Source organism: Nyctibius grandis, chromosome 3 (assembly GCF_013368605.1).
Source record: "Nyctibius grandis isolate bNycGra1 chromosome 3, bNycGra1.pri, whole genome shotgun sequence".
Taxonomy (NCBI): domain Eukaryota; kingdom Metazoa; phylum Chordata; class Aves; order Nyctibiiformes; family Nyctibiidae; genus Nyctibius; species Nyctibius grandis.
In genome coordinates this window covers 59,990,527-60,012,746 of record NC_090660.1, presented here as the reverse complement: position 1 = coordinate 60,012,746, position 22,220 = coordinate 59,990,527, and the positions used below count along the sequence as shown (strand labels likewise).

Below are 22,220 nucleotides of genomic sequence, written 5' to 3'. Positions count from 1 at the left end.
GTGAAGATAGTGACTTCTAAATTTACATCAAAGAAGTGTTGACTTCTTAGATTAATTTGATGCATGAACAAATGTACAATGTAGTTTCTGTAAATAGCCTTCAAGTTATGGCAGTTTAACTTTCTGGGTCATGCTTGTGTTAAACATTCAGTATTTACAAGTGCAGTCTTAAGGGGTGCTTTCCAACTTGTATGTAAGAATATGGTGTTACTTAGCAGCTGGTTACAGGTTTAGCTAGAAGAAATGCTAGAGTCGACAAATGAAGTAGTGGGTCTGGATGAGTGGTACTTAAACTGACTTTTGGACCTGGTTTATAGTGAGTAAGTTTGAATCAGGCCATGTTGCCTAGGTTAAGTTAAAGGGAAAACAATTCTAACAGGGTCAGGTAACTCAGTGATCGTTATTGTCCCTGATAAAAAAAAAAAAAAAAACAATTACTGATGTACTTTTTGAAGAACTGTTAGTGTTGTTCAGCACAAAAACGGATGTTGTGGAGGATTGTAATGATGGGTAGCTCTTGGCTATTATGAATACAGCCTTTCAGGGCCCTCTCTGGTCAGTAAACAATATTATTCATGGTCAAGCACAAAGCACGGCAGTCTGTCCTTGCAGTGTAAGCATATGGTGTTTCTACAAATGCTAGGTCAAGGTTGTTCAGGAGATAAAAGTGGGCCAGTTATCTCTCAAGCTGTACCATGCAAACTTCTGATCGGAGCTGGCAGAAGTGTAGTAAATGTTTGTGCAGTCTGCTTTCAGCTTGCAGCCCAGGTGCATAGGAAGACCTTGGAGCTGCCTTAAAGCTTTTGCTGTAAATAATTTGTTATTACATTAAATGTTTTAACTTCCAGAATAAATATTTTGGTTTAGCATTTCAGATGTCTCAGTGTCAGTACCACTGAACAAAAATACAAGGCTTGCAAGGTGCCATTGTCCTTTTTCAATTTCCTTTATGCATGTAATAAAGAACTGATTTCTTATTTTTTCATTAGTCCCTGAAATCGAAACATCTTTAAAATGAGACTTGAAGCTTTTTCTTTTTATTTAGAGCTCTGTAAAGCCCATTTAAATGTTGCATGCTTAGGCTTGAAAGTGGTGATGGAGAGATTGTCACAATACATGGCATTCTATGGCGAATGCAGAGCTGTGAAGTTCTGTTTCAGAATCTTCTGTATGCTGCTACTTCCTCAATCTGTCACTGTGAGTTTGCAAGAAGGATTAGAAGGTGGCAGGAGGAACTAATGTATTGCATATAAGCAATACACTTCTCTCCATGTACACCAATTCATGTGCTCTAAAGTGACAGTTTAACCCTCTAATCATATGCATTGCCTTGCATGAACAAATTATTTTCTACATCACCTTATATTTGGAGATGCTTTTCAAGTACTGATTTAGGTATTTCTTGAGTAACTCTTATACTTGGTTTTAACTATAGACAATGCACTTCCTGTTTCTAGACCAGGCAAGGAAGGGTGGGGAGCTGAGCTGGAGATCAGTGGTGATGTGCACTGTGTCAAGAACACATGCTTTTGTTAATGGGTGTTCTATGCAGTACAACCTGATGCTTAAATTAGCAGGAAGTTATCCAGTCTGGATTGTAAGTGACTTTTGTAATGGTAGCACAAAACTGTACAATAGCTGAGGAATTTGGTGACTATTCCTTGCAGTTAATCAGTTATCTCGTGTTGATTAGGTACTTCCACAACTGTGTGTCTGGTATGGGGAATGTGGAGTTGCTTCTGGAGACAAGAGATACAACTGTGCTTATGATGGACCACCAATAGCGCTACCAGAGGATGGCTATGACTTAATGCAGGTGAGCTTCTTTTGGAGGTCTGCTGCTAAAAAATATTTCTCCTATGCTTTAGAGTTTTTTATTGGGTTCTGTGGACCTGGTCTATGACCTTTAACTTTCTCATCCTAACTTGATGAGAAAGTGAACAGATTCTCTGATGTTTCAGGTATGACTTGTAGCCCCAACTGTGTAAAGGTAATATACCTCAGTTTCTGTTCAGAGATATGAGAAGTCTCCAAAACATGTGATCACAGGCTTTCACAAACATAACCTTAAATATAGGGTTGGTTCACTTTCCTGCATATTTTCGTCACCGGTTTGAGCACTCTTTAGTCAGACTGGGTTTTTTTAGGACTCTTGCAGACTCCAATACATTCCACAGTTATGCCCTTCTGATCTCTAAAGGACAAGACTAAACTGTGTTTTCCATCAGATGATCATTCCTCATCTACTCCTTAAATAGGAAGGCAGTAACTGACACTCGTTCAAATGGAGCCAACTTCGACGAAGTTCAGTCTCCTCAGCTGTGCCTAGTGCGAGACCGTATTTCCTTATCTGGGCTTTAGCTGCCAAAGTGAACAAAACCACAGTCAAAATAGAGTTTGTGTATTTGGTGCACAATATAGGATGATATTGCCAGACTTGCCTTCTGGCAGATGACTGTTCAAAGCTTTGAAATGTGAAATAGCTGTGGAATTAAACAATGGTTTGGCTGCTGGCAGGGGTGACTTAAATATATAGGTGAGCTAACTACCGTTTTGTACTGTTTCTGAAGACTTAATGTACAGTTCTTGTATGTTACGATCAGTTATACTTTTATTAAATGCATTTGTCTCTATAAACTGAACTTGAGATAGCTCTTCCAGGTAATCAATGATTTTGTGGTTAGTGGCTTGCCTTCTGAGACTGTAGAATCTGATACTATCTGGAAGATATACTGGAGGATAAGCTGCAGGAATACTTTCAACTTGGATAAACATGTGTTGTCCTCTTAGTAATAGACTCTCAAATACCATTATCATTCTATATATAGACCCTGGTGACTAAAGATCATCTGAAGGAGCTTTTTACAAGGAAATGACGCCTTGAATAGAAGAAGTGATTCTTCTCCCTATTCTCTAAAGAATCTCATTGGCTAGACTGATTTTTTTTTTTCTATGTATCTCTGAGAGCAACAGCTACTGTCTTCTGAAATATGCTGAAGCAGAACCAATAACTATAATGAGTCTGAAAGTCTTAAACATGCTTTTCCTTCCTTCTCCCCTGATCTTAATACTGTTTTTATTTAAGGAACTCTGTCCAGGTTTATTCTTCGGCAATGTTAGCACTTGCTGTGATGTTCATCAGCTTCAGACTTTGAAAAACAACTTGCAGCTGCCTCTGCAGTTTCTCTCCAGGTATGCTAATGAATGGCAAAGCAACTAGAGCTTGTAACATAATAAGAAAGCACATTAAGACTTCTGTTCAAGTAGATGGTGGAAGAGTTGGTAATTTCATTTAAATGCTTATTGGAGCAAGCTCTTGGATAGACTTCTTCATCCATATCAGGAGGCTTTAATTTCATGAAACAACTACTTGCAGTGTGGATTGAGTTAGTTGGTAGAATAAACGTTACCTTAGTTTGTCTCAAGCTACTGTATTTGTAATAAAGCCTTCAGAAGAGGGTGGCATAAAGTACTGTTCAGTCTTCTTGTTCTAACAGAAGTCTTCCTGCTAGCAGCAGTTAAGTCTTCAACGGTTGGACTTGATGATCTTAAAGGTCTCTTCCAACCAAAACGATTCTGTGATTCCTTCAGATTCTATTCAAATTCTGCTTGTATCTGCTATTTGAGGTAGGCAGTTTTGATAGTGAATGATGTTGATGCTACTGGTGCTACTAAGCAATTTTAAGGACCAACTAATGTTGTATTGCTAATCAAAAACTTGCAGAGTTTAAGTATTTTGTTCTATCACTCTGAGCAGAATGTTTACATTTGCTGTGTAGGTCAAATCAGATATGCCTTGCATTTTTAACTCTTAATCTGATTGCTGTTCATTGACTTTTCTACCCAGATGTCCGTCTTGTTTTTACAATTTGATAAACCTCTTCTGTGAACTGACTTGCAGTCCAAATCAGTCTGACTTTTTGAATGTTACAAGCACCATACCTTATTATGATCCAATTTTAAAAGAGAACAAAAGTAGCATTACAGAGCTGCAGTACTTTATTGGAGAACGCTTTGCAAATGGTGAGTAAACAGTGTGTTAATTTACGTAGGGTTTTGTCAAGGTAACAAGACCAATGCTTTCTCAGGAAGAATTGGGAGGGGGAAACATCTCTTGGACTGTCTTTTGAAGTTTGAGGCATCAAATAAGTACCAGTAGGTCCGCCTTGAAACTGCTGGAACACTAACTTCTGCCTGGGTAGGAGACATAATGTTAATAACTGGTTTTGAATACTCAGCTGAGACTGGACATCTATACAAATGGTTAATAGCTAATAACTCTGATGACTTTAAAGTCAGAAAAACAAAATTGTTGCCAAATACTGAATGCCCCAAGCCTACCTGATATTGAAACTGTCTGGCAAGTATGGTAGTAAAATTTGTACACAGTGCACTACAATGGTTCTTTTAAGAGGCACTTACTCCTCTTGAAATGGACTGTTCTAGTCCTTTGTCAAATCCAAAGCTTTTTTCTAAGAACAAACAAATTTGGGTTGTATTTTGGTTTTATAGCAAGATTGAAGTCTTTGTACACCTTGTGCAGTAACATTTAATCAAGTTATGAGACATTTGAAAGTCGTATATGGCCTACAGGTCAAAAGTACCTTAAATATTTGTCGCAACTTTCCCTGAAAGGAATTTTTTAGTAAGTACTGTTCCCTCTCAAACAGTAAAGTAGGTTCTAGTGTAATGCAGATTCAGGTGGCCTAGTCAGAATAAGATAGCTGTAACAAAGCATTGCAACCTTGAATACTGTAAATACAACTGAAAGCATTATTTCATTATCTTAAGATGTTTCCTCTCGAAAGCTATAAGTATGTGCTTTGAACTTGGTGGGTCTGTAACTATTGGAAATACTTGGAATGTTCACTCAAATAGTAACATTGGTTTAATGATTCTTCTGTCTTCATGCACTTTTCCTAGCAATGTATAATGCCTGCAAAGATGTGGAGGCTCCATCAAGTAATGTTAAAGCATTGGGGCTGCTGTGTGGAAAGGATGTTAAGGACTGCAATGCAACCAACTGGATTGAGTACATGTTTAATAAAGACAATGGACAAACTCCTTTCAGCATTATTCCTATCTTTTCGGGTAAGAAACTGAATAGTCCTTGCCTTTGAAGCTTCTGTCAAAGGCTGTGTGCTATAGCTAGTATACTGATTTGTTAAACAGCTGCCCAGCAATGAATGTCTGCAGTCAGAGGCTTTCAAAGCACTGTAAGATAAACTTATTATCTCTTTTGATTTCTGCTGGGAAGTCATACTTCGTGCTTGCTTTGTATGCAGCTTCTTGCTGTATAGGTCTCTCAAACTCATTAAGGGATGGACTGATCTTGGGCAACTGGATAGCTTGTATTCCTTGGGAAACAGTCTGAATAGATGAGGGGGATGACAAGTCGTTGCTGGGGTGATAGAAGTATATGCTTATTAGCTTTACAAACTGAAGTGTTCTAAAACATGACTAGTCATTTAGTTAGTAGACAACTGTAAATAGTTGGTACCTGCTGTGGAAAAGGCAGTGGCTTCTTCAGCTGTAAGACCAAGAAAAGCTACTCTAGATAGAGGCTCAGGGCTTTCGTATAAAGGGTTAACTCATTTAACTGGGAAGCTTGTGTTTTGAAGGTCTGACTTTTTACCTGGTAGTAAACTGGCTTTGCAACTTGTAATTTGTCATAGATGTTCCTGTCCATGGAATGAATCCTATGAACAATGCTACCAAAGGCTGTAATGAGTCTGTGGATGATTCGACAGGACCATGCAGCTGTCAGGACTGTTCAATTGTTTGTGGTCCAAAACCTCAGCCCCCTCCATTGCCTGCTCCTTGGCTTTTGTTTGGTTTGGATGCAGTGTATGTCATCGTGTGGATCTCCTATATGGGATTTCTACTCATATTTTTTGCACTAGTTTTTGGAGTCTGGTGTTACAGGTAAAGCATTCAAAACGCTCTGCTCTGAAACTCACTTGCCTTTTCCCTGAAAACTTCCTTTGTCCAGGACAGAATGCTTATGTCTCTACTTCTTCACCCAGCCAAAAGTCATGTTCTGTGGCAGATGCTTATACTTACAGGCAGTGTTCTGACACCTCAAACCATGTGGTAGAAAGTGAGTGCAGAAGTCTGTTTAGTTGATGTGCAACTCATAGCATCCCTAGCTACAGGATCAAATACACAAATGTACAACTTTCATAAGCAAGAACTTGAGAGTATGCAGAAGTCTGGGGAAATGCATATGTCCGCTTCATCTGATTGACATTAAGCTCTTTGTGGTAAAGAGTAAAGTCTCAGTTCAGCTGTGTCTGTTCCTGGATGGTATGCATTAAGATACCAGAGCACTGCCTGCCAGGAGCAGTGAACTGCCTTCGTACTCAAATGTCAAACTTCTCTGGAAGCTGTGGGGTTTTACAATGCTTAAGACTAGGTCGGTACACTAATAGACTAATATCTCGGAGAACCCATGTGACTAAGTAAAAATGCAATCCTGTTCTCTTCCTCAAATCACTTGTTCCTTAAGTTGTAATTGGAATGAGCTGGAAAATTACAGTGACGGGGAGGCCTGTTTACTGCATGCAGTGTTTCATTAAAGCCTTTATTACTTCTGGCTGTTGTTAAACACTTTGCACATATAACACACCATACTTCGTCAGGAGATATGGCAGAGGGGGAAAGAATCACTAGAAGTTTGACTTAATGGGATTGTAGGAACTCAATTCAGGATCAGTGGGAGAGAGCAAGATGTAGTATTGGCAGCAACATGCAATTGTAACGTAGTTTTCCTGCAGACTAATATTTGTAACAAACCAATCACTGCCCTATTGCAAATTAAGTCATGAATACTTTTCCTTAGTCTCCTGGTTTGAAAAAACTAAACAAAAGCTGAGCTTCCAGTAATAATAGCCTTTTGTAAAGTAAGGGGCAGCAGGCCAGCTTCTATGTGCTATGTGATACTCGCTAGTAAAGTGCACAAGTAACTGTAGCTGTAGTTGCTTTAGTGTGGGTGTGCTAGCAGTCCGGAGCAGTGAAAACCTGTTAATATTTCTTAATAGCATTTTCCAGAGGCTTCCACTATCTCATATCCTTAAGTATGGTGGTACTTCTCAGTGCAACTTCATTGTTCAGTTATGACCAGAAATGTGAAATTGCTGTATAGTAAGAATTAAATCTGTGTGGAAAAGGATAGTGGGTACAACGAAGTTATGACATGCTCAGCAGCCTTATCTTACTGGGCAACATGCATAGTAAACGTCATGAAATGGTAAGGGTGTTTGAGATGTCTGGTTCATAGCTCAAAACAGGCTGCCATAATTGGAGGTCTGATTAGATTACCATGAGAGGCTATTGAACTTATCTCCTGCTCTGGGTATCAGGAGTGAGTATAAGCAATATAGGTCTATCAAAAGTGCTCTGTGCTGTAACTTGCCTGTCTTCAGGACAGGAAGAAAGTACATTACTTTCCTTTTTCCTGACTTCCCCCTTTTTTCAGGCTAAGTAGGTGTACCTTAAGTAGTTTGACTAATCAAGTAAAATATTTCTACATTAGAAATCTCTTGCAAATGTTATCACTTGAAGTTATAATCTATTTAAAGAGACTCTCTCAGTTGTTAATGCTGCTGATCGTCTAAATATGCATAAAGAACGTGTGCTTGATCCAAGCTGGAAAAGTTTAAGACAGCCGACATGGCTGTAAGTTGTTCCAAAGGATCATAAAGCTGGAGACTGCTGTTCTTGAGTGGATGGGTGTGGGGGGAACGTGGTGCCTATAGATTGTGAAGGAGTCAAATATCACGTTTATTACTAGTATTGGACTCTACTCTTACTGTACAACCCCCAAAAGATACCTTTTTGGGGGAGCAGGGTAACATAACTTTTTGTCTTGCAGGAGTCGACACTTTGTTTCGGAGTACACACCAATTGACAGCAATATAGCCTTTTCTGTGAATTCCCATCGTGACGATGGTACGTCTTGGATGAGAGTAATAGATTTATTAGGAACTCAGCTTAAGTGCATCCCCTTCCTGTGGATGGGCTCTGGAATTTTAGCTTTGTTAGTCTGTATAATCCATTCTTACAGGGCTTTATTTCAGTCTTCTGGCCAGTATCTCTCTTCTTTTAGAGTAGTACTTAACCCTATTTTGCTGGATGCTGAAAGCCCTGGGTGCACAGTTTATGGGTCTAGCTATGCTAATGGGAAGTTCTGGAATGCTTTGTAGCTGGGGGCGTGAAGGGGGCAACATGATGCTAAAATCAATTTGATTGTGTTCTGACCCATCCATGTATCTATTCAAAGCATGCCATGAAAGAACTGTAGTTTAATTTGTGTAGCAGCTGAGATACCTCATTTTAATGCTTATGTATCTTTTAGCTGCTTCCTGGCTTTATTTGCTGCGCCTACTGCTGTCAATGATAATTTTGCATTAGAAGGGTCAGTGTTAGGTACAAGCTGGTCTCCGTCCCCTTGACCTCAATCAAGGATGGATCCCTAGGTCTGACTGTCACTGTAGACATAGCTTCTGGTGCTTACTATGAACAGAGCTAGAACAAAATTTAATCTTTCCTAGTGGACTTCAAGAAAATGCTGCTTAACTGACCTCTCGAACATTTACTGTTTACTTCTTGCTCTTACAGGGAAAATTACCTGTGGTGAAAGGCTTGGTGAAAGGTTTGAGAATGGCCTAAGGATGACCTTCACATCATGGGGGGCTTTCTGTGTCAGAAATCCACGTCCTGTTATCCTCTTCTCTGTGGTCTTCATTGCAATGTGCTGCTCAGGCTTTGTATATGTTAAAGCAACTACAAACCCTGTAGATCTCTGGTCAGCCCCAAGCAGCCAAGCTCGCAAGGAGAAGGAGTACTTTGACACACACTTTGGGCCTTTCTTTCGTACTGAACAACTTATTATTCAAGCACCAAACAGCCATCCAGATACCTATTCACCTTACCCGTCGGGAGCAGATGTACCTTTTGGGCCTCCACTTAACAAAGACATTCTCCATCAGGTAATTAGGACTTCCCAAGAGCAAAGACCTAAACATACCTAACATGTATAAACACACGGAGTTGTCTTCCATCTGTAATGCCATGTGTCCATCAAAACAATCACTAGATATTCACATTAAAAATCCTAGTCTTAGTATAAAAGCCTTTTGCTGAAAACCTTGTCTTCTAACCTCTTCTGTTAGAGGTAGACTTGCAAGCTAAGTCTCAGTATTCTTAGTGTGAACGCAGAAATGATCAGATGTAGTCATGTGCTTCTGTTGATGTGTGCCTCTGCCTTTGGAAACTTACAGGAATATAGCATGCACTTAAGTCCTGTCTTGCAAGGGAAATGCTTTCTTGTGCTGCTCTTAAACTATGGTTTGGTTTGTTATTTTCAAGGTGCTGGATTTGCAGGATGCTATTGTCAACATAACTGCATCTTTTGACAATGAGACTGTAATGCTGAAAGACATTTGCCTGGCTCCTCTTGCTCCCTACAACAACAACTGCACTATACTGAGTGTACTCAACTACTTTCAGAACAGTCATTCTGTTCTAGATCACACTATGGGGGACGAGTTCTTTGTCTATGCTGACTACCATACCCACTTCTTATACTGTGTTCGGTAAGCAATACAGTTACGTGTTTTTCAAACTGTAGGCCAACTAGGTCTTTGTCTTGCTGGCAAATGAAGCTAGCTAGTTCTCATTGCCCCCCCTCGAACCTTTTCTTACTCCTTTTTAAACTTGCAATACTGTGTGGAACTGCAGATTAGTATAGGTTGCTTGTGTTTCTGTCTTAGTACTTGAGCAGGAATTATGTTTTAATTGGTTTTCCACTTAAGCTTGGTTTGGTGCAGACACTGGCTCTGGTTTACCTTAGTTTCAGACACTTCTGAGAAGTAGAGTTCAGTAACAGAAGACAATTTCTAAGCTTTCTCTTCAGTTTATAGTTCAGTTGGGTAGAAGCTACTCCTTGTCTTCCTTACAGCTTCTAAGACACTTTAAAAACTACTTAAATTCAAAGTGAACATAGCACAAGGGCAATGTATCACTAGCAGTCGTAGCTCATTTCTCTCTTGATAATCAGTTATAACACAACAGCTTTTTACTTTTTTGTCTTGTGGTGCTGTGCCTCAGTTGTCAAGCAGAAGCTAACAGTTATTGCTGGTGTTCTCTTTAGGGCTCCAGCATCACTGAATGACACAAGCTTGCTTCACGATCCCTGCTTAGGAACATTTGGTGGACCTGTATTTCCATGGCTGGTGTTGGGAGGATATGACGGTAGGTGACAAAACAGTGTTGCAGTTTACGTCTTCAGAGTGTGTACTTGTGTGCTGTCTTTGGCACTAAAAGCGTATTCTCTTAACACAGATGTTTGAATGCACTCTGGAGAAACTGGAGTTTTGTTAAACTTCAAGGATATTTTAAGTAACTTTTCAGTAGATCAGTGCTGAGATTGGAGGCAGACTACTCTGGAAGTGCAAAATGCAAGCAGTGTATTACTGGAACATACTTAATCCTGTTGACAAGTATGCAAATGTTCAGTCTGCTTTGGGCCAGCTAAAGGATCTCTAGATTCTGGAGACTAGATAGAGACATGCAGTATCTCAAGTTGACATGCTGGGATGTGCATGTATTTTGCTTTTGAGTTAAAATAAAGTTTTGTCACTGATCTGACAAAGCAGTTAAGAATAGATTAAGGTGTTCACAAAGGACATCCTTCCATAATTATTCTGAAGCCAGAATTTTGTTCGTGCAATTTATCCAATTAAACATAACTTGATAGTACATTTGTGTTTGATGTATCTAAAAAAGCCTTTGAAGGCAAGCACTTCTTGATTAAGCTGTAGGGTTTTTGCACTTGCTTTGAGTAAAATCTAAGTATGCAAGAGGTATGGTGTTGAGAAAACCACGTCTTGTTTCTCATTGGATGGGAAGTCATAAGCACTGGTTATATAGTAGCCCCTTGTCTAACCATGCAACAATTTAACACTGGGGTGCCATGAACATGGTAAATAATAATTACTTTTGAATACAATCTGGAGTGCTTATCAGCTTCTATTATTTCAGTAGTGTGTTTGAGAACTCAGTGTTAAACAGATTGCATTTAATGGAGTTGTAGGGATGGGATTATTTTGGACAATACTCATTTTAAACTTAATTGTACCTGCCTATACTGGAATGTAAGCTCCACTTGATAATGCCTGACAATTTTTTTCCTACTCTACAGATGATAACTATAATAATGCTACAGCTCTTGTTATTACTTTTCCTGTCAACAACTACTACAATGACTCAAGAAAGCTAATGAAAGCCTTGGCATGGGAAAAAGAGTAAGTAGGCTTCCTATATTCTGAAATGCATACGTTACTTAGAGCGGCTTTAAATGTAGATACATGAAAAACACCTGTACTGTACTGACAGTTTCTCAGTATAACTACAGGGATGTTTTGAGAGGCAGCAAAACCGGTTAAGGACAGACTGTACTGGTCATAAGACTTTCACTTTATCTGGCATACTTCATTTGCTTTGAGGAGATAAGTTGTAGTCTTGTTAGTGACCATCCAGTCCAGTAGTACTTGCTGAGAAGTAACCTTAGAAAGGATTCGATTATGTTTTACTTTGACTAGAATTACACAGGTAGCTCTCCGATCTACTGAACTGTTAACCACCAGTTAAAAGGTCCAGCATCATCCTGTAATTCTTAAACTTTAATTTCTAAAAACATCTTCCTGATGAGGATCTAAAACTTTCATTCCCTTCGCCATCTTGAAGAGCTGATGTTGGCTTACACAGGCCAACTGCTCTGGCTGACAGTTCAGATAAAAACTACCATACTAGAAAGTCTGAGACTAAGTACGAGTATAACTAGTGTCTACGTGTGTCACGAGCACCTCCCTTGAGTTAGGGTAAGGGCTAGTAAATTGTTCAAGTACTGTAAGTAAGCTGCAGTCATATTTCATTTGTGTACTTCTAGGTCTAGCTTTGAGGAAAATTGCACTTCCACTTTGAAATAGCTTATGCAAGATACCTGGTTGTCATGAGACTCTGGAGAGAACATGGACAGTATTTCAGCATAGTGTATTTCTAGTGCTTGGAGTAGAGTTCTAGGGATGTGTAGCCAGCACCACTCTTAAAAATTAGGAAGGTCCCTCAAAGTACTGTCTGGCCACAGTGCTCTCCTGTATCACACAGATGATTTAAATATGCCTTCAACAGACTTCCAAGTATTTCTAATACAAGATGTTTTGTCCTTTAAAGTGTGACTTTTTTTTTTTAGGTTTATTAACTTTTTGAAGAACTATAATAATTCAAACTTAACTGTATCATTTTCTGCTGAACGGAGTATTGAAGATGAAATCAATCGCGAAAGCAATAGTGATATTGGCACTGTATTGATAAGCTATATTGTAATGTTTGTGTACATCTCCATAGCTTTGGGACATATCCAGAGCTGTAGAAGACTGCTGGTATGTGTATAGTTCTCATTGCTATAAACACTGAAGCTACAGCTTCCTGACTAGTTTTTCTTAGCTTTAAGTGACTTGAATATGAGCATTCTGCAAAAATATTTAATCTTGTCTAAAAGCATTGAGTTCTCCTTGGGCAGGGGCTAGGAGGAACGTTGTCCTTCGTGTCACACTTGACAGTTCATGTATGCTTCATAGCCTCAACTTATTCTATTTTCACTTGAAATGTACAGTTAACTTTAGCTTTAAGGCTTGTAGCTTCAAGTTGTGGGTGGTTTTTTAAATATATCTGGATCTTCAAAAGAACTAGAAAAGTAAGTTTTCTACTAACTACACTAAATGCAAGAATATGTTTTATCTTTGCTATAATCTGTCCTGTGTGATGATGCTGGTTTGGTTGACAGTCATTACAACTTTTTTAGGTGGATTCAAAGATCTCCCTGGGCACTGCAGGCATCCTGATTGTACTGAGCTCAGTGGCATGTTCTGTGGGCATTTTCAGCTACTTTGGAATCCCACTGACACTGATTGTGATAGAAGTAATTCCCTTCTTGGTGCTGGCTATTGGGGTAGACAACATTTTCATTATAGTCCAGACACTTCAGGTATGTATTCTTTCATACAGACTCTTCTAAATGTGCCTGTCATCTTTGAAGGCTGTTAACTCGGAGCAGAAAGTCTTCTACATTCCATTGCTTATCCCCATCTGAGCAGCTTTGGGCTCTCACAGGATATCTAGTTCTCTTGAAGAGAGCCAAGATTGTATGTACGCCACCCTGCCCCGCCCCCCCCCGCCCCCGAATTAGAAAACCCCTGCTTTTTCTTACTGCTGGTTGATATCAAGCTCATTTAACATAGTTTCTGGTCCACATACTAATGATGTACAAAGGAATAATTCTTTTATTCATTTGGTAGTTGTAGAACTTGACTACTATTTTGATCACTTGTAATTTTAGTCTATTGTAAGTGGTAATCATGGACTAAACTACATTCTTCAGACCAGGAACTTCTGACACTAAGTCTTAGTGAGTTATTGGCTTTCTAATTTGATGGGCTCAATAACGCACTGAAACTGGCACTGCCTCTGACAAGTGTATGGTTTGGGCTGAAGTACTGGACTTAATACTATATTTTAAGTTAAGGTTGAAGCAAGGCAACAGGATGTTCATGCGGCTTTTGTATTAGAGAATCTTGGCTTTTTTGTCTAACTCAAGTTAATGCAGTGAAAATGATAAAAGATAGTTTTGGGTGTTTGAAGGCTTTTGCGCTTTTTTAAAGCCATATGAAATCACTTTCTAAATTGCGTGATTCCTAATTATAAGTAGTTCTTGCCTTAAAACAGAGAGATGAGCGCCTTCAGGGTGAAACTCTGGATAAACAGATTGGCAGAGTCTTGGGAGATGTGGCACCCAGTATGTTTCTCTCATCTCTTTCGGAGACTATAGCGTTCTTTCTTGGTAAGACTTCTTTAATATTTGAAGATAAGGGCCTTATCGTACCTGCATGTTGCAAGAATAAATGCAGAACTAAAAGATAAAAACAAAGCAAAAATTTGTAGTGGAAGTTCAGCGTAGTTGTTAATTGCTATAATCAAGTTTAACTTGATATCTGCTGGGGATAGGTATTATAGTACTTCAAGAGACTGGCACAGTTAAAACGATCTAATTCTGAATCTGTCAAGCTCTTCAGCTTGAAAGGTGTGAGCTTTTTACTGATTTGTAGTGACTGACAAGTCTAAATTTGACCTTGGTAATATATCAAATGTCAGGGTGTACTAGCTCCTACATTGCATTCAGTCATCTTGCTACTGCTTGGAAAAATGCCCCTGTGACAGATTACATTTGAGGTTCACTCCATTTGAGGTTCACTCTTACAGTGTGTATTGAAGCAAGTGGCTTAATATTGAAGCAAGATCTTGCTTGACAACACTCCTTAACTGCCCTCTTGCGCAGCCTGCACAAGACTAGTAACTTTGGAATTGAGAAATGCCTTAAAGCTGGTCACTTCTTTGCACAGCCTTAATGCCGTCAAACAGGTCAAAGACAGCAGTCGTAGCCAGGCTTATATTAGCTGTTTTCTTTACTCTGAAGAGAAAGGCTCTTTGTCCTGCTGTAAGGCTAGCACTTAAAGTAGATCTCTTTCTAGAAAACGCTTTCTAAGAGAAGGGTACTTGCTTAATAAACCAGGTTACTTCCTTCAGGGACACTGTCTACGATGCCAGCGGTTCGCACATTCTCCCTTTTTGCTGGAATGGCTGTGCTCATAGACTTTATTCTTCAAGTCACTTGCTTTATAAGTCTCCTGGGCTTGGATATTAAGCGTCAAGAGGTGAGTATAAATGCACCTGTAACTGCAGTGTAACAGGGATGGCATCTTCTGCAGAACCATACTAAATCTGGCATTTAATCCATTTTCAGAGGAATAGACTGGATATTCTGTGTTGCATCAAAAGCAGTGAAGAAATGAGTGGAGTCCAGCGTTCTGAAAGCATCTTATTTGCGTTCTTCAAAAATCTGTATTCGCCTTATCTGCTTAAGGATTGGATGAGACCGATAGTAGTATGTATACTCTGTTTAAAGTAAGCAGTCATCTAAACTTGAGCAAAAGTGTAGTGAGCCTGAAGATCTAATACTGAAAAAAATATCTTCAACACACTGAAACAAATGAAGCTTCTAGTATTTTTGCTTTCAGCATTAGTGTTGGAATAAGCTTTTGTAACTGCAAGAGCATTTCTAGTAAGTAGAGGCTTGACCTTGGATTGTCCAATACCCACATTTAAGAGTTGCATTACTGACAAATCACTTTACGCATATGTCAAAAATCAGCACATGTTGGCTCCTACACTGCAGTAATCTCGAGTGTTGCTGAATCTGTGATTCAGTTTGAGGTTACTGTGCTTATTTACAGAAGGTGTTTGGCATATTTTTCACTGCTGCCTTCTAAGTATTAAGTTTTCAGTTACAGCTCTGAAGGGAACTCTGAGTAGCTAGGTTTTACTGTCACTGTTGGACTAAGCCTGGGTAGCATACTTAAACTAGAGCCTTCTTGCATGGTTGCTATTAACTTAGTAAATTACTTCTATTGCTTGTTGTTTCTGTACAGTTATCACTTAAATGAACTTGCCTTTTTCAGATAGCAGTGTTTGTGGGTGTTCTGTCGTTCAGTACAGCAGTTATGCACAATGTAGAGATTGGACTGGATCAGTCTCTCTCAATGCCAGATGTAAGTATTAAGATCATGTTGCTGTTCAGCAATTTGTGGCTGAATTGAAACCTTGCTCTCTTGTTGTGCATTATGTAATAGTAACTCAAAACTTTCCCTCTAAGGACTCCTATGTAATGGATTACTTCAGCCAGCTCAGCAAGTACCTGCATGCAGGTCCTCCTGTCTACTTCGTCCTAGAAGAAGGGCACAATTACACCTCTTTGGAAGGGCAGAACATGGTGTGTGGTGGAATGGGATGTAATAATGACTCACTTGTTCAGCAAGTCTTCAATGCTGCAGAAATTGGTAGCTAGTAAGTCTTTCCTGCTTTTCTCTGCATAGTCACATGGAAAAGATGTAGCTGACCAGTGTGTCCTTTAATTCTCTATAGTACTTGCTTTATACTGTGGTTTTGGGAGTGGGGAAGGGAAGAAGCTGTGGCAATCCCCTAGAATGGGGATAAAACCTGTCTGGACTGGTGGGATGTATTGATGTACTTGGGTTTGGAAAAAGGGCTTGATGCTTCAAGGAATCTGGGAATAGTAGGAAGACAAACTCATGAAAACCTCTCAGTATGGTTATGCTCTCCTGGAAAACGACTTGCATGCTCAGCTTCTAACGTTGGTGGATAAACTAGCCTAGTCTAGCATCTGGAATGCATTCTGTATCTGGAGTTCAGTAGCTAACAACTGAAGAAAGTCTCTTCCTGATTCCTTCCAAGCCACTTGCTTCAATACACACTGTAAGAGTGAACCTCAAAGGTAATCTGTAGTTCAGTGGTTTTACTTCAGCCTGACTGAAGGAGGAGCCTTGCTTGAAAGTTGAGACAGCAATATCTGGAATAGGATGGGGCATAGTGTGGACAGGGGGATGGAAAGCTGAGCTTGGCAGTGGAACTTGAATGCAGGGAAGAAGCTCCTGCTGCTTGCTAGCTGCAGTGTTACAAACAAGACTGGCTCTTGGATTGGGGTACTGAAGCAGGGGACTACATGGAGAGCCAAGCTGGGACCAGAATGAGTTGACATGGAGTAAGTCAGCACTGCAGAGATCAAGGGATGTGTTCTAGAATTAAACATAAAATTACTGATGATGGTTATGTTATTTTATTAGCACGAGGATAGGCTATGCCCCATCATCATGGATTGATGACTACTTTGACTGGGTGAAGCCACAGTCATCCTGTTGCAGAGTCTACAATACCACTGGACAGTTTTGCAATGCTTCAGGTATTGGCATCCATCTTGTTGTTAGGGGACTAGCTTGGTGTATAAGCTTCAGAGCCAAAACATTTTTTTGTGGTATGAGTCAGGGGAGTAGCTTTTCTTTCTGTGAGCAGGCACCTCTTGAGTTGCCCTCTGATTTGTTTGAACCGCTGTTTGAGTGAACTTAAATATTCTACTGGAATGCTGTAGGTTGAAGATGGCCCACCTAGACAGCCAATGTAATGACTATTCCAAAAACTACGAAAACTTTGATCCTTCTGCTGGTCTTATTAGAGCACACAAACTTAGTGCTCTATTTTTGTTCAGATCCTTCAATTTGGTATAGCTCTCACTGTGTCTAATGCAGATAGTGAACAAGTAACTGAGTTCTCTGGTAGCCCTTGCCTTAGTAGTAATAAATAAAAATAAAGGACTACAAATTTTATACAGAATTTCAGGACTGATCAGTTATTTCATCAGTGAAAATGCTTTTTATGGAATTGTATCCAGTAGTATTGCAAGTCAAAAGTTGCTAGTGTTAAGACAAAGAATACTTGATCCTGTAGCTGACCTCCTTCCTGTATTTCTTCAGTCACAGATCCATCCTGCACTCGTTGTCGACCACTGACTCCAGAAGGCAAGCAGAGACCACAGGGCAAAGATTTCATGACATTTTTGCCAATGTTCCTATCGGACAACCCTAATCCTAAATGTGGCAAAGGGTAAGAGCTGTATTCTATGTATCTTGCTTAGATCAGTGTGTCAAAGATACTTGCTCCGGAAGTGTGACTTTTTTTATGTCTGCAAGGTTGGATATCTAATGTCCTTCTAAAAGTCATATGAACATTGACATCTCATCTGTTCTATAGTATTTTCTGAAACAAAACTGGAAAACAAATGCAGCATCAACTAAATGAAACAGCAGCTTCCCCTCTACAAAGAGAAACAGCTTGTACAGTCAGTCTGTTCTAGTATATCCTGTGCTATCCTGAAATGTATTGTGTTCTGAAGCTCTATAGTATCAGCTTTGGAAACTGTTAAAAACAAGGTTGTAGGTTATAAAAGCTAATAAATTTGAATGGTGTGCACCGACATTGACATCTGAAATCCTACTATGTTTATATAGAGGACATGCTGCATATAACTCTGCTGTCAACTTTATAAACAACAAATCTGATGTTGGAGCTACTTATTTTATGACTTACCATACTGTACTGAAAACATCATCTGATTTTATTGATGCTATGAAGAAAGCTCGGATTATAGCAGATAACATTACTGAAACCATGGGCATCAAAGAGAAGAACTACCGTGTATTTCCTTACAGGTATGCTTAGATCTTTCCTGCCTTAGTGACAAATAGTCAGCTTGAGGAACTGAGAAAAGGTACTGGCTAATAGCATCGTAGAGACTTGAGTCTTGAGTTTTATCTAACGGAAGGTAATACAGAGACTCTGGAATGTCTAGTAAAACCACAAAAACACAACTTATATCCCCAGCACTAACTTCTCTTTACTGTGGTTGATAACTAACTTAAATCAAGAAACCTGTCCTTCACTACAAAGGTAGCTCTGGCTTCAGCTCAGGCCCTTCCCAGCTTTCATAGAAGGGTTCAATAGTTCTGACTTAAGCAGATATGTTGACCTGGGTTGTTGGCAAGCTGTAATGTGAATGTATTGACTTCAAACTTGAGTTATTTAAAGCAAAGGCAACAGTGATGTCAAGTACTGCTTGTCTAATGCTTGGATGATTGACATACTAAAGACTCTGCAATTGAGTTGGAATTGGCATCTGTACAGCTGAAATACTAATCTTTCTGCTTTGAAGTGTCCTGTCCATCCTTATGGTGTCACTGCATAGTGAATCAGTTCAGACCCTGTGCAGTAGTTCCTGCAAATACCATAGTCCATCTGAGGAACTACCTTCTGGCATCTACTGTGGCTGCTTATACTGAAGTGTGGGAATTACCCTGACTTCCAGATACAGCCTTTGTTTGAAGTGTTAGTGAAGAGTTGTCATATAACAGCCAGTGTTCTGTAGGAGTCGTTCCACTGATGCTAGGAAGCCAGTTCCTGTTGGTGATTCCTGTAAGGAGGGAGCTCCTTTATCTTTGGCACAGAAGCTAATCTAATATTAGCATATAACAAGAAAGATTTGCAGCCCAGAAAGACAACTGTATCCTGGGCTGCATCAAAAAAAGCAGGCTGAGGGAGATGATTCTCCCTCTCTACTCTGTTCTCATGAGACCCCACCTGGAGTACTGCGTTCAGCTCTGGGGCCCCCAACATAAGAAGGACATGGAGCTGTGGGAGCAAGTCCAGAGGAGGGCCACGAAAATGATGAGAGGGCTGGAGCACCTCTCCTATAAAGACAGGTTGAGAGAGCTGGGGCTGTTCAGCCTGGATAAGAGAAGGCTCTGGGGAGACCTTATAGCAGCCTTCCAGTACCTGAAGGGGGCCTACAGGGAAGCGGGAGAGGGGCTTTTTACAAGGGCAGGTAGTGATAGGACGAGGGGTAACAGTTTTAAACTGAAAGAGGGTAGATTTAGATTAGATATTAGGAAGAAATTCTTTACTGTGAGGGTGGTGAGACACTGGAACAGGTTGCCCAGAGGAGTTGTGGATGCCCCCTCCCTGGAAGTGTTCAAGGCCAGGTTGGATGAGGCTTTGAGCAACCTGGTCTGGTGGAAAGGTGTCCCTGCCTGTGGCAGGGGAGTTGGAACTAGATGATCTTTAAGGTCCCTTCCAACCCAAACCATTCTGTGATTCTGTGATTATGATATGAAGACGGCTAACCACAACTTCTATTCTTCCCACAGTGTGTTTTATGTCTTCTATGAACAATACTTGACAATTGTGCATGATGCTATCTTTAACCTCTGCATCTCCTTGGGATCAATATTTTTGGTGACAACTGTGCTGCTTGGTTTTGAAGTATGGGCTGCTGTTGTAGTTTCAATAACTATTGCTATGATAATCATCAACATGTTTGGAGTGATGTGGCTCTGGGGCATCAGCTTGAATGCAGTTTCATTAGTTAATCTTGTCATGGTAAGTTAACAAGACATCCCTCTGCTTCTGTTTCCAAGTCTTGAACAATTCTGTGTGTCTTATGTATATATTCATGAGGCTGAGTAGTATTTTCTACTAAACTTTGACAGGCATTTGAACAGTAGTGGAACTATCTTAATACATCTAGATGGTATGTAGAAAACGGGTTTATTCTGACAACTACTAGTCCTAGTAGTTGTAGTATCAGTCCTAGTACTGATAATTGAACTATAAGCTGTACTGCATCTGGTGGTGGTCTCTTCTGTTCTGCAGCAACAGTTGTATTGCTGCTACATAGGCTAGGTGCTGTTGCACATCAGCAGAGGTTGTTCATGCCTAAGGTAAGGATACATAGGTTAGTGTTAAGGCTTCTGCTGTGTTTATGTTCCACAGAGTAGATCTGTGACGTGCTAGCACCAGTATTGTTCCTGCGTAAATGGATGAAACCACTTGGGCAGAGAGTGCCTTAGTGAAAGACTCCAGAGCTTAGTAACTAATAGCTGAGTGCTGGAGCTCTGGCTTACTGTGCTCTCTGGAGATTTATTGCAGATCTGAGACAATTACGAGAGAGTAAACTGTTGCCCCATGTTACAACTAGGCATATGGTCACGCAAATCTACCTGCTAAGTAAGTCCAAGATTTGCCAACCATTCAGTCAATGTTGTAAATGACTCTTTAAACAGCTTGTTTCTAAGATTAAACTGAAATGTTACACTCAGCTGAATTTTTTTGGTATCAAGTCAGCACATATACTCAGTGTTACTCTAAAGCAATGTTATTGCAGCTAATATCTGTAAACTGATTTTAGTGTTTGGTGTTCACTGCACGCACTGTATTGAAGCCAGCTTTCTTCAACATCAAGAAACTTTTGTCCTCCAAAACAATCTCATGTTCTGATTTCTGTTAATGAGATTAATTGTTCATTAGTAATGACTGCTGGTAAAATGCCATACAGTACCTGCAACAGCCTCTAGTAACCAAGTAATACTGAGCTCATAACTTCCCATGGCATTTTAACCCTGGGAACTGAACACAGTTGCTAGAATCTCTCTAGCCTGTCTAGAGCTCAGAATAGAGACCCCTACCATCAACGTGCTCATCTAAATGATATTTTCATGTATGTTTAACTCTCCAGAGTTGTGGTATCGCTGTGGAATTCTGTAGCCACGTGACAAGAGCATTCACCGTTAGTACTAAGGGCAGTAGAGTAGAGCGTGCAGAAGAAGCTCTGTCTCACATGGGCAGTTCCGTAAGTATCTACTGGGGCCGGGGGAGGCGGGGAATGAGTAGCCGAGTTACAACTTCACAGACTATGTCGATATCCTTAAGTCATAAGGATGGCCTTGCCTTTTCTTTTTGGAATACTTGATGAAAACTCTTAGAGGTCAGCCTAGGCTTCTACTACCTAATAGTAGAGAACAGAACTAAAAGCTTTAGCTGAACTAGTAGTTTCGATTAACCTTGAATTGTCCCGTTAAACTTTTAAGTGCTCCTCTCTTCCAAATACTCAGAGGTGACTAGGAAAGGTTGTTCTGAATATGGGATCCAACTGAAGCATTGGGAATGCAAGCAGGACTCGGTATTTAGGCAGTACTGTCATGTCACTTAGCCTAAGATAAGCAACCTGGATGGGGTTGGAATCGACTGTTCTGGTGATACATGTACTGGACCCAGGTATCAAACTTGACTGGAATGTGAATTAGTTCAGTAACGGCTTTTATCTGTATCTGCCTGAAGTAAAAATTAAACTAAAACTAGGTGGCTGTACAGATTAGAGTGGATTTTTAATCATGCTGAGCCTGGCCTGTGGTGTCAGGTTCTAGTGGGACCAAGAAGTTGAACTCTTCTCCTGAGTAGGTCTTGGATTTGGTTCTAACAGGTAAGGAGGTATACTGCATATAGGAGCCTCAAATTATGTCAGAATTTTAGCAAATGTTAAATACTTAAAGCAAATGGATTACATAAAGACCTACTTACCACTTAAAAAAATGTTTTTATTGCCAGATTTTCAGTGGTATCACACTGACCAAATTTGGAGGAATTGTAGTACTGGCTTTTTCCAAATCTCAAATCTTCAAGATATTCTACTTCAGGATGTATCTTGCTATGGTTCTGCTGGGAGCAACACACGGACTAATATTTCTTCCAGTTCTGCTTAGTTACATAGGTAAGATATGACAATCTGCTCTAAAACTCACTTCAAGACAGTGGGTGGAAGCAAGAACCCTGCTGTGGGACAGTGTTCCTACATTTGCAGAAGCAATGTCGCTTTGCAGTAAGGGTGGTCCAAATATTGTCCTCTTGAATTTGGAAATTCATGC

The 22,220-nt window shown here is 40.0% G+C and overlaps 1 protein-coding gene across 1 annotated transcript in view; it reads left to right on the top strand.

Annotated features, from left to right (window-relative positions):
* Positions 1-22,220, top strand: part of NPC1 (NPC intracellular cholesterol transporter 1) — a 28,948-nt gene that overhangs the window by 5,728 nt on the left and 1,000 nt on the right. Inside the window, exons 2-24 of the mRNA XM_068395896.1 lie at positions 1,694-1,816; positions 3,086-3,192; positions 3,848-4,023; positions 4,924-5,091; positions 5,676-5,925; positions 7,874-7,950; positions 8,620-8,990; positions 9,370-9,596; positions 10,154-10,254; positions 11,204-11,306; positions 12,254-12,443; positions 12,866-13,048; positions 13,786-13,900; positions 14,644-14,771; positions 14,861-15,001; positions 15,576-15,665; positions 15,770-15,960; positions 16,758-16,873; positions 17,442-17,571; positions 17,976-18,176; positions 19,668-19,899; positions 21,035-21,148; positions 21,904-22,066. Of these exons, the coding sequence (XP_068251997.1) occupies positions 1,694-1,816; positions 3,086-3,192; positions 3,848-4,023; positions 4,924-5,091; positions 5,676-5,925; positions 7,874-7,950; positions 8,620-8,990; positions 9,370-9,596; positions 10,154-10,254; positions 11,204-11,306; positions 12,254-12,443; positions 12,866-13,048; positions 13,786-13,900; positions 14,644-14,771; positions 14,861-15,001; positions 15,576-15,665; positions 15,770-15,960; positions 16,758-16,873; positions 17,442-17,571; positions 17,976-18,176; positions 19,668-19,899; positions 21,035-21,148; positions 21,904-22,066 (3,697 nt within the window). The remainder of the gene's footprint in view (positions 1-1,693; positions 1,817-3,085; positions 3,193-3,847; positions 4,024-4,923; positions 5,092-5,675; positions 5,926-7,873; positions 7,951-8,619; positions 8,991-9,369; positions 9,597-10,153; positions 10,255-11,203; positions 11,307-12,253; positions 12,444-12,865; positions 13,049-13,785; positions 13,901-14,643; positions 14,772-14,860; positions 15,002-15,575; positions 15,666-15,769; positions 15,961-16,757; positions 16,874-17,441; positions 17,572-17,975; positions 18,177-19,667; positions 19,900-21,034; positions 21,149-21,903; positions 22,067-22,220) is intronic.